This window comes from Theropithecus gelada, chromosome 2 (assembly GCF_003255815.1).
Source record: "Theropithecus gelada isolate Dixy chromosome 2, Tgel_1.0, whole genome shotgun sequence".
Classification (NCBI taxonomy): domain Eukaryota; kingdom Metazoa; phylum Chordata; class Mammalia; order Primates; family Cercopithecidae; genus Theropithecus; species Theropithecus gelada.
The window spans coordinates 31,576,855-31,589,748 of NC_037669.1; the positions used below are offsets into that span (position 1 = coordinate 31,576,855).

At 40.2% G+C, this 12,894-nt stretch overlaps 1 protein-coding gene across 1 annotated transcript in view; it reads left to right on the plus strand.

Annotated features, from left to right (window-relative positions):
* CD96 (CD96 molecule) overlaps positions 1–12,894 on the plus strand; it is a 113,779-nt gene that overhangs the window by 23,312 nt on the left and 77,573 nt on the right. The window contains exon 4 of the mRNA XM_025376224.1: positions 6,324–6,531. Within this exon, the coding sequence (XP_025232009.1) occupies positions 6,324–6,531 (208 nt within the window). The remainder of the gene's footprint in view (positions 1–6,323; positions 6,532–12,894) is intronic.

Consider the following 12,894-nt stretch of genomic DNA (forward strand, 5'->3'; position numbering starts at 1 on the left):
TAAAATTATCTAAGTCACTGAAAAATGAAAGTGATGTCTTCCTGTATGTGTAATTTTATAAAAGCTAATTAATTCAATCATGACCCTCATAGGAAAGGTTATTATTGGGATTCTGTCTTATAAAATAAACTCTTATGTTACATGTGCCTGATCTCATGCTAAGGCTGTGTTAAATGTGCTAATGGGACACACTCTGCATTTTGGGAAGTTACATTGCAAGACTGGGAATACACTGAGGTAGACAGGCATCAGGCGCAAATGGACGGTGTATCTAACATTCATCCAGCGTGAGGGGTAACTAAGTAAACACAAAGGGTTAACCCTTTAATGAAGACTAATAATCTATGTGAATGGAGGAGTAACGTATAAGAAATCCTAGAATATGTATATTTTGATGGGATGCAGTTGGAAGCTAAAAGATAAGTGATATTTTTCCCATTTTACGCACTGGGACATAAGCATATAGTCATTAGGGAAATTCGGCAGTCTTATTCTGGAAGCTTCTAAATATACGATAATACTCTGTTTTCATAGCAAACTATCGTCCTTATTTCCCACAGCATAAATTTCAGTTCAGTCCAATAAACTTATGTGAATCTGTTTTGAGCGCCAAGTCCTGCAGGGATACAAAATTATATTGGACATATTTCCTACCATGACATACACCTTTAATAAAAATGTAAAAAATGGCAGCATGGGAAAAACAGTTCAATTCCGACTAGATGGACCTGGAAAAGTTTCTTAGAAAAGGTTATATTTGAGCTGGATAATTAAATAGTTGGCTGGCAAAAGACAGACTTACACTACACCAAGACCCTGGGAACTTTAAGTACAAATTGGTAGTGCAGATGGGAAAATGTGTATGAGGAAATATTTGTTTCCAAAGTCAGTGAAAATAAAGAAATTCATGATTATTCTCTTCAAAATCATGAAGAGAAGGACAAGAATATTTCCAATTCAAACAATTCAATATTAGTGACCAAAGCACATAACTACAGAGGCTCATCTATCTTAAAATTTTTATGTATATCTTCAATATGCTCTTATTTAATATTTGTGCTATTTATGTTAAAAGGTAAATGGTACTCTAGACAATGTTTGTTATGCTTATGGATGCCTCACTATTCAAAAAACAAAACTGTAACCTCTTACCTGATGGCAGCTGATTCTAATTGTCTTTAATAAAAAAATAAAGTGCTAGCCGAACTGCAAAGTGTTGATAACCAACAACAATGATTAGAAATATATTGTTCTGGTGGTCTACAAAATGGACATAGGAAGCTTTGCAAGCAGCTTGCTTTGACAGCACTGACTGGATGGAGAATAAATGGAGGAAATGTGAAGATAGGAAACAGTTTGGAGAAAAAAGGAGTAGCAATCAATACAGTTAACAGCAGTTATCGAATGAGCTCTGTACACTCAGCACCTGCCACGTGCTGTGGTCAGTGCATCCAGCTTTGACATGGAGCTGGTTTCAAGGAGCTCAGGATAGCTCAGAGACGAAATATCATCACTAAATCAAGGAGGCTGAACATGCCAAGTCTGAAAACCTGAAATTATGTTCCAAAATCTGAAAGTTTTTTAGCACACACATGATGCTCAAAGAAATGTTCAATGGATTATTTCAGATTCCAGATCTTCAGATTTGAGATGTTCAACGGGCATAATGTAAATATTCCAAAATCCAAAACAATCTGAAGCCTGAAATACTTCTGATACCAAGCATTTCAGATAAGCGACACTCAATCTGTAGTACAAACATTCCTCTTCTAAATTGAAAATTTTGATTCTAGTTCAAATACAAAGCCTCAGTGACTTATTTTAGAATTTGTCAAGTACTTAAGGGACATATAACAGCAGTTTCATGATTCAATATGATCCCTTTCAGCCCTTACCATGCTAATTATTTTATTAAGCTCCTATACATAATTTAATTATGCATTTGTTTATTTTCTGTGGCTCCTGATTTTCATATTTGTTTGTGTGTGTGTGTTTGTTCTTCTCCTCAAGTAGTTTTTTTAGTGCAAAAGATCTATTTAAAAATTATATTTTAAAATTAATTTTTTTTAGATTTTTTTTTTTTTTGAGGCAGGGTCTGACTTTGTTGCTCAGGCTGGAGTACAGTGACATAATCTTGGCTCACTGCAGCCTTGACCTCTCCAGGCTCAGGTGATCCTCCCACATCAGCCTCTCGAGTAACTGGTACAGCAGGTATGTGCCACCACACCTGGCTAATTTTTTTGTATTTTTAGGAAAGACAGGGTTTCACCATGTTTCCCAGGCTGGTCTTGAACTCCTGAGTTCAAGCAATCCACCAGCCTTGGCCTCCCAAAGTGCTGGAATTATAGGCATGAGCCACCAAACTCAGCCCTTAAGTAGATTATATGTAGGAAAGGCAAAGACTGTTTCTTCTACTACTTTTGTGAGACTATATATAGCAAAGTCATTAACAATGTGACTTTTGGAGGGAAATTGCTGTTTTCAAGACCTGGATCTCCACTACTTACTAGCTATGCGACCTAAGGGCTGGGATTAGAGTGAAGCAAGTAAGGCTCTTAATCTTGGGAGCAAAATTTAAGGGAGCACAAAAATATTAGCAATCAAGATAAATATTTTAATACAATATTTTTAAAAATCAGAAGTTAGGGAAAATCCATGATGAACAAAATATCAAATTTGTAAATAAAGGCGGACTGTTGCTTGTATGTTTTTGAGACCTTACTACATTTATATTGTTTAAGGAACAGTATTTTCAATCAACTTGTTGTCTCTGGGCTTCATGGCCATTTTGTCCCCCAAGGGCTAGTGTATAAGGGTTGACACTGTTAAGAGAGCAGATTGAGCTATTCATGACTTTATAACTGTCTTAGTCTATTTTGTGCTGCTGCATATAACAGAATATCTGAAACTGAGAAATTTATAAACAGAAATTTATTCTCTCACAGTTCTGGAGGCTGGGAAGTCCCAAATCAAGGTGCCAGCAAGTTAGAACCTGGGCTCTGTGCTTCCAAGATGGCACCTTGAAGGCTGTATTCTCCAGAGAGGACAAAAAAGTTGTGTCCTCACATGGCAGAAGAGCAGAAGAGAGAGAACTCACTACTACAAGCACTTTGTACAGAGGCATTAATGCATTTATGAGGGCAGAGCCCTTTGGATCTCCCATTAGGCTTCTCCTCCCAACACTGTGCCATTGGGGATTAAGTTTCCATATGAGTTTTGGAAGGGACAAAAACATTCAAACCATAGCAATGAATCTCCATAATTCCTCAATTTAGCCAGGCACATAATGAATACTCATGAAATAGCAGGTTGATCTCATAGGCTGGACTAGATAATAATAAGCTTGTATTATTGAACATCTATTAAGTGTCAGGACTAGAGTAAGTATATCATATATGTTAGCTCATTAAATCTATATTTCCCATTAAAATGTGAGAGTCTACCAAGGTGTGAATCCATAAAGTTTTAGAAATACTTATTAATAATTTTTAAAGTGAGCAATTTTTTTCTTTGAAGAACAGGAAAAGAAAAACCTGGTAGAAATCAGGCTTTCACATGCAGGTTCTAGCCTCCACCAGTCTGTTTCCTGAAGACTGGGTTAGCTGAGAGCATTATTATCAAGTAGGAGTTGAGGTATGCTCTAAACACCTATCACCAAAAGTGGGACAATATGTCATACAAAGGCCCCTTTCAATCAGCAAATTGCCCACACCCCTGTAACCTACAACTCACATAAAAGGTTCTAGCTTTCTAAAATTTCTGTTAAACTTCTCACTCAATATACTTCAGAAAGGTTTTTTTAATTTATTATTGTGATTTCATAGTTTGGTTCTTATTAGTACAAATTGTATCTGAGACATTTGTCCCCAGTTCTGGGCATCCTTGCTTTTTGATGCTGTTTCTTAAATACCTCTTACTCTGTGTGATATTTGAGCAAATTTTTAGCCTCAATTTATTTTACATAGTTGTAAGAAGTAAACAAGACTTGAAAGGACTTTGCAGAATTCTTACAATATAATAGGTACTAAATAAATTTAAACTATGACTAATAAGAATATGAAATTTTAATAGTGGTCATAACATAATATTAGTATTTTTCTCCCTCTCCCATCCCTAGGCATTTCGTTGTTTGCCTGTGCTAATTTTTTCACCTCTCCTCCCATTTGCTCTATGAAGGCAGCCACTCATATGTAAGTTCTTGCTACTGCCCCCTTTATAACTGAAGACTCTAGAATGTCTCAGGATCTCCTTATCTTGTAGGTTACAGGGCGTTCTTTGCAACTGAATCCCATCTTTTCCAATGAAGGAACAAACTTTCTTTCTGCAAAAGTCAACTGCCGAGGGGAAAAAAGCAACCTTTGGATAAAGTAGAAAGGTTTTGTATTTTTTCTCTATCAACTGAACCACCTAGTCACAATCTGCTATATAATAAAGAAAAAAGCGGTTTTTCTCACCAGTCTCCAACTTCAGCATGTAACTGCTCTTTTTCCCACAACAAAGTGACAGTTGATGGAACTGTTCCAAATGGTAGTCATATACTAAATGACCAAGGAACATTTTCAACTCTAAAATCCTGACACACACAAAAAAGCAAGAGGCTGCCAAACATACCTGTGCCAAAAGATCTGCAGGGGTTACCTGCCTTCTTAATTACTGACCTCCAGACCTGCCAGTGCTGAGTGACATGCTTTCCACTTTCTTCTCCTGTCCCCACCCAATACTTAGAGCTCCTCTGGGCGATCCTGTCTCTGTAATACAGTCTTTCTCCCTTTTTCTTGTGCTTTTCTTCTTTAAAGAAAACAGCAGCACAGATTCTTGGGTCCTTCTTTCTAAGGGTAAAAGGTATGTAAATTGCTTCAGGAAAAAGAATTCAGCAGAGTGTGATTATTTGCAGCCAATAACACAATACTATCTGCATGTAAGACTGATACAAATCCTAGCCAGATTCAGCTAAAGAACTGTGTCTTACATAAGAGTTTCTACTAAGTATATTTTGGAATTATCTCTTTAAACTATTTAAGAAGTCTGCTTTAGTCCTTCCTCTGTTTCTGCCCATACTTGAATGGGGTTTCCATTTCATGTAGCCTGATCTGTCTCATTTTTAAAACTAGAGATTCCAATTCATAGATCTTATCATTATTTTGTAACATTTCCCCCCATTGAATGCATTCCTGTTTATCCTTCTCCATTTTAATTCCCTCCATTTCCCCTGATGCCTGTGCACAAGGATTCATCTGTTGTTTAGAGTTAGGCCAGTAGATGTCAGCCCTGGATTCCCTGAGTACCTTAAAAACAACTGTCCTAGCCATGGCCTTATCCCAGACAGACTAAATTAGAATCTCTAGAAGAGAAGCGTGTGCATCGGGGTGTTTTAAAAGCAGCTCAACCGAGAATGCTGAGTCATACTAACGGGGTCTGAAGACCTAATCCATCTTCTACCCCTGTGCCCCTCAAGAATCCCCTCCTCACTGGGCCCCTAGTGAGCACGTTTATTGACATCAATCAACACTGTGACAACCCAGGGAGCTTGTCCAAAAAAATTCCAGGCACAGACAGAATAATAGTGCTTTTCATCACAGATGGAAGGAAGGATATGCGATAGAAAAACCAAGTACCTCAAACATACTCTGATCTCCAAAATTCAGATTAACATTTTCAGCCTACTCTTCATGCATCCTCTTTGAAGCTAACACAAACACAGAAAAAAAGAGAATAGGGTTAGGACCAGAACAAGGCTGTGAAAGGAGGCAAGGAGGTGCCCAGGGCACAAAATTTAAGGAGGTACTCACTGTTGGGTGCCAACATTTCACTAGCAAGACTTTGAGAACGTCACTTTACCTGATCCTAGTCCAGGCTCAGGGAGGAGCTGAAGAGAGTCCTTTTCTAAAGGAATTCAGGGATAACTGTAATCATCCAGTTTAAGTGAAGATTTTATGAAATCTTCACACTGATACAGTCTTCTCAGCACATCTTAGCAGTAAGATGCCAGAACTTCTTAAATGAAAATTAAAATCTGCCATTAGTTCCACACCCATTCCAGCCCCCAAATCCTACTCCAGATATGCAGTTCATAGAAGATTATGAAGGAGAAGGTCTAGTCAGAAGAACAGAATGTTTCTATTTGTTAGGAGAGGGTGACAATAGTTTTTAACTGAAAGTCAAGTGTATACTTTCTCTAGTAATATACTAAATGTCTCTTAATTTCCATCCTTCATTCTTCCTCTCTACTTTACAAAAAATACATGAGTCGATGCTTGTGAAATGCCTAGTTCAGAGCTGGCACAGTTGAGGGCTCAATAACTGGTAATGATTTTTCTCACCAGGAGGATAATGGAACTCAGCAAACACTTATCTCCCAAGATCACCTCATCAGCAGTTCCACATTACTTAAAGATAGAGTCAAGGTTGGTACAGACTACAGACTTCACCTCTCTCCAGTCCAAATCTTCGATGATGGGCGGAAGTTCTCTTGCCACATGAGAGTCGGTCCTGACAAAATCTTGAGGAGCTCCACCACAATCAAGGTTTTTGGTAAGGGCTGTTGTTCTACAGACTCCCTGACACCCTCCTGTCTCTTGCCCTGCTCTTCCCTGAAGAGGAAGCACTCTATTATGCTGCAGAGCCGCCACACGTGGGTAACAATGCTGGAGTCTGTTTCCCTGGATACTTGTCATTCTTGTTGGAGATGAGGATGATGGTAGAATGCTAAAGAATAATGATTCCATTAACAGAATAAAATCACACAGAAAGCAATAATTTTCTGTATTGGTTCATTTTCCGTTGCTTACAATGGAATACCTGAAACTAAGTAATTTATAAAGAAAAGGAATTTGTTACTTACAGTTATGGAGGCTAAATCCAAGGTCGAGGGGATGCATCTGGTGAGAACCTTCTTGCTGATGGGGGGACTAACTGAAGAATCCCAAGGTGACACAGGGTATCACATGGCAAGGGGACAGAGTTTGCTAATGTGCTAACTCAGGTCTCTCTTCCTCTTCTTATAAGGCCACCAGTTGCCCTCCCATCATAACTCATGACTCCAATAACCCTTTAATCCATAAATGGATTAATCTTATTCATAAGGACAGAGACCTGATGATTCAGTCACCCATGAAAGACCCCAGCTGTCAATACTGCCACACTGGAGATTAAATTTCAACATAAATTTTGGAGTGGACATTCAAACCATAGCAGATAGATCAATTTCCTGGTGACCACTATCTTATTTACAACTTTAATGTTTCTCAGAATACTGGAAGTCTCTTTAATTGTAGCTGCCAAAGTCTAATTGCTTAGTTGTCTAATTGTCTTAGTTGCTTGCTTGAGCAAGGTGGAGTAAGGTCAGTGAGAAAAGGAAGGTGATAAATATAGCCCCAGGGAAACTGCAGAAGTTCCTCCTCCCCTGCTATCCTGCCAAGGCCAGCTGGGGTGAGACAGTCAGGTCCAGCCCTTCGGGCAAAGGAGCCTTCAGGAAAGGCCTTCTGAACCTGCACTGTCGGGATTGTGGAGCTGAGCTGTGAAATCCACTGCGGCCTCACTCAAAATGCAGAGTATTTGCAGGGTGCAAATTTAAGGAAGAAAGGTTAGAATTCTATTTTCCCCAGTGGTACAAGAAAGTACCACTAATTAACAAACACCGTTAATAAAGAGAAGCCCCTGCCTTTGGATGTTTTTTCATTTTTTGTGACAAAGATCTGTGTCTTTTGGAAAGTCAATTTTAAAGAAGGCAAAGAGAAAAGCAGTGAGATGGATAGGCAATTAATTATTTTTGAAAATGAGATAAACAAAGGGAAAACAGCTTCACAAACCTATGGGCACAGGCTGCTAGATTGTTCCTCAATTCTCTAAAGGGCAGAGCAAGCAAAAAAAAAAAAAATTATTTGGAATTGTATTGCCTTATTATTGGCAGTCATACAATGTAGTATTTTGAAGAAAACGCAAAATTGCCTCCCCCTTCCCTCCTCTGTCCTCCCCTTTCCTCTGCATCCTCTCTCTTCTCTTTCTCTTCATCTCTCCTCAGGGATGGACTAGGCAATAATCATCCCTGATGACCAGGTTCCTTACGGAGCCTAAACAGTGTCCTGTGAAGAGTTGGAAACAAGCTGTTCATCTCTTTTGTTATCACCATTTGTTTATTTACCAGGGTGTGACTGTCTTAGTGCAAACATGAAACTGCCTCCTCTGGTCTATTGGCAAACCAATGAAGGCAGCCATCCTCAGTGTGGAAAGACATATCAGTTGTAATTTAGGCAAGCTGTGTCCCCTGTTGATCAAGATTTTTTGCACCATAACTTGATCTAATTGCCTTGTCAACATCTATGCTGTGTCCTATATCTCTTTGCTGCATTAAAATACCTCTACTTTGATCTTAAATGTTTTTCACTCTTTTATTCACTTTTATCACCCTATTGGATTCTACATATCTCTGTCTCTACATTTCTCTTGTTTCTTCTTTGAAGTCCTTTCAGTGGATGCTTTAAAATATGAAGCTCTGCCTGCTTGTTCAGAAAATTACATTTTTCCTGCTTCCTGGCTTTTGCATTTAGTAAATTGGCTGGGTGGGTTGTGTTTGGGTGGAGTCTTATCCAGGCCTTAACCTATTTTGAGGTGTTACCCAAGTACATATTGTGGCCCTGACCACATATCTTATCGGAACCTACTTTACATCCCTTGGTGATTCCTCATATAGAGTAAGTCGCCCCAAAACACCCATGAAAACCTTGAAATCAACACCCAAATGTATCCCAGACTTATTCAACATGCCCTAAACCCAGCATATTTCCTCTTCCCAAACAGTGCTCATTACTCAACTCTTCATTCTCTAACAGACCAGGGACAAGAGGGGCTACTCCAGCAATTTTGCCACTTCCTGCATCTCCTTCACTGGTCTCCTTTGTTTTTCCTTTCCTTGGCAGGGAGTCACCTGCCCATCACAGGGTTGTTCTGTTCCACTCCTAAATTCCAAATCTGATTGTCCTCAGCCTCAAAGAAAATCTTTCTCACCCTGTCACCTCTGCAAATTTTAGTAGTTGTTCTTTCACGGCTTTTATTCTGCTGGTATTTGTTAACAGGAGGTAAGAGATACCACTCCACCCATTAGTGTTTCAGGTTGTATCTTGGTTTTGGGTTCCCCTGAAATAAAACATTGAGATAAGGATTGGGATTAATTTATTTGAAAGACCATCCTTGGAAACATCAGAAAAGGAGTGAGAAAGTGAGTCAGGGAAGGGAAGGGAAGGAAGATAATAAAATGTACAAGATTACATCAGTTACCACCATAGGTTTAGAACTCATCTCACTGGGAGACAGCATAGAACACACATCAGAGTTATCCCACATGAAGGGCAAGAAAGCTGGGGTATTTATCTACCATCTCTCCATCTGTTATCACTATTAACTCTCTGGGACTCCCAGTTTTTACTACCTGTGGACTAAGTGTACTCCCATAATCTCAATAAATCGTTATGCAAAGAGTCATCTAGTCATCAAAGAGTTATCCCAGTAAGAGGTCTTCAGTGTGCCGAGGTAAATGGCAAGTGGCTGTAGCAGGCACTGACAACATCTGTGACTGGAGGTTTAGCATTCTTTCCACTGAGTTACAGAACGCTGTGTTTGCTATGCTCAAGAATGTACTTGAAGCCACCTCTGTTCAACATGATGTACTAATGTCTAGTTTGTGCTGGGCACTGCTAAGTGCTGGAGATGAAGAAATTGATAAAATACTGGCTTTGAGGCACTTAAAATCTAGTAAAACAACAAAATCACTGAAATATTCCCTGATATTTCCTAGTACCAAGCAACCAAACAAGAGCCAAATGTTTCTCTGCTCCACTTCAGGGATCTTTATAACGAGAATTTATTTGTAAGCTGTTTTAGTCCATTTTCATGCTGCTGATAAAGACATACCCAAAACTGGGAAGAAAAAGAGATTTAATTAGACTTACAGCTCCACATGGCTGTGGAGCCCTCAGAATCATGGCGGGAGGTGAAAGGCACTTCTTCCTGGCTTTTGCATTTAGTAAATTGGCTGGAAGGGTTGTGTTTGGGTGGAGTCTTATCCAGTCCTTAACCTACTTTGAGGTGTTACCCAAGTATATATTGTGGCCCTGACCACATATCTTATCAGAACCTACTTTACATCCATTGATGATTCCTCATATAGAATAAGTCTCCCCAAAACACCCATGAAAACTTTGAAATCAACACCCAAATGTATCACAGACCTATTCCACATGCCCTAAACCCAGCATATTTCTTCCCAGCAACAGAAAAATGAGGAGAATCAAAAGCAGAAATGCCTGTTAAACCCATTAGATCTCATGAGACTTATTCACTGTCATGAGAATACCATGGGAAAGACCGGCCCTCATGATTCAGTTACCTCCCATCAGGTCCCTTCCACAACACGTTGGAATTCTGGGAGACACAATTCAGGTTGAGATTTGGGTAGGGACACAGTCAAGCCATGTAATTTCACCCCTGACCCATCCCAAATCTCATGTTCTCACATTTCAAAATCAATCATGTCTTCCCAACAGTCCCCCAAATTCTCAACCCATTTCAGCATTAACCCAAAAGTCCACGTGCAAAATCCCATCTGAGACAAGGCAAGTCCCTTCTGCCTATGATCCTGTAAAATCAAAAGCAAGTTAGTTTCTTTCTAAATATAATGAGGGGACAAGCATTGGGTAAATACAACCATTCTAAATGGGAGAAATTGGCCAAAACAAAGGGGCTACAGGCCCCATGCAAGTCCAAAATCCAACAGGGCAGTCAACTCTTAAAGTTCCAGAATGATCTCCTTTGACTCTATGTCTTGCATTCGGGTCACACAGATGCAAGAGGTAGGTTCCCATGATCTTAGGCAGTTCCATCCCTGTGGCTTTACAGGGTACAGCCTCCCTCCTGGCTGCTTTCATGGGCTAGTGTTGAGTGTCTGCAGCTTTTTCAGGAGCACAGTGCAATCTGTTGGTGGACCTACCATACTGGGGTCTGGAGGATGGTGGCCCTCTTCTCACAGGTCCACTAGTCAGTGCTCCATTAGGGACTCTGTGTGGGGGCTTTGACCCCCCATTTCCCTTCTGCACTGCCCTAACAGAGGTTCTTCATGAGGGCCCCACCCTTGTAGCAAACTTTTGCTGGGTATTCAGACATTTCCATAAATCTTCTGAAATCCAGGCGGAGGTTCCCAAACCTCAGTTCTTGACTTCTCTGCACCCACAGGCTCAACACCACGTGGAAGCTGCCAAGGCTTGGGGCTTCCACACTTTTTGAAGCAACAGCTAAAGCTGCACATTGGCCCCTTTCAACCATAGCTGGAGTGGCTGGGACACAGGGCACCAAGTCTCGAGGCTGCACACAGCAAGGGGACCCTGGACCCAGCCCAGGAAACCATTTTTTCCTCCTGGGTCTCTGGGCCTGTGATGGGAGGGGCTGCTGTGAAGGTCTCTGACATAGCCTGGAGACATTTTTCCCATGGTCTCGGAGATTAACATTAGGCTCCTTCCTACTTATGCAAATTTCTGCAGCCAGCTTGAATTTCTCCCCAGAAAATGGGTTTCTCTTTTCTATCCCGTAGTCAGGCTGCAAATTTTCCAAACTTTTATGCTCTGCTTCCCTTATAAAGCTGAATACCTTTAACAGCACCCAAGACACCTCTTGAATGCTTTGCTGCTTAGAAATTTCTTCCGCCAGACACCCTAAATCATCTCTCTTAAGTTCAAAGTTCCGCAAATCTCTAGGCCAGGGGCAAAATGCTGCCAGTCTCTTTGCTAAAATGTATCAAGTCACCTTTGCTCCAGTTCCCAACAAGTTCCTCATCTCTATCTGAGACCACCTCAGCCTGGACCTTATTGTTCATATCAACATCAGCATTTTTGTCAAAGTGATACAACAAATCTCTAGGAGGTTCCAAACTTTACAACATTTTCTTGTCTTCTTCTGAGCCCTCCAAACTGTTTCAACCTCTGCCTGTTACCCAGTGCCAAAGTCACATCCACATTTTGGGGTATCTTTTCAGCAACACTCCACTGTGGTGGTACTAATTTACTGTATTAGTCTGTTTTCACACTGCTGATAAAGACATACCCAAGACTGGGAAGAAAAAGAGGTTTAATTGGACTTACAGTTCCACATGACCGCGGAGGCCTCAGAATTGTGGTGGGAGGTGAAAGGCACTTCTTACACGGCAATGGGAAGAGAAAAATGAGGAGAAGCAAAGGCGGAAACCCCTGATAGACCCATCAGATCTCATGAAACTTATTCACTATCACAAGAATAGCATAGGAAAGACCAGCCCCCATGATTCAATTACCTCTCGCCAGGTCCCTTCCACAACACATGGGAATTCTGGGAGATACAATTCAAGTTGAGATTTGAGTGGGGACACAGTCCAACCATATCATAAGCCTTTGTGCATGTAGAACATTCCTCTTTTCTCTCCCTCCTCACCACCCATCCTCCGCTTGTACTACCAGTCTTTCACATTCCCAATTTTACTTAACTCATCGCTGGTAACCACATCACATCTTCCAAAAGCCTCCTCCTATCCTCCAAGGTTAGGTTAAAAAATTTATTTAAAAGCTGTCTTCAAATACTACATGTCCTTAATCATTGTACTTATCTCAGTGTATTATAACTTCCAGTTTGTTTATCTGTATTCCCAAGAAATTGCAGATTTCTTAAAAACAGTGAATACTATTTGTCCACCTTTGTTTCCTAGGCATCTAGCATACTGCCAGGTACACAGTAGGCCTGGCAGTATTATATTAATAAATATTAATTTATAAATATTAATAAATAAATATTAATATTTGATGAATGAAGATTCTCATAGACACACACACACATACACACACTAGTGGCCAGGTAGGATGACATTTGGTGCCACTAACT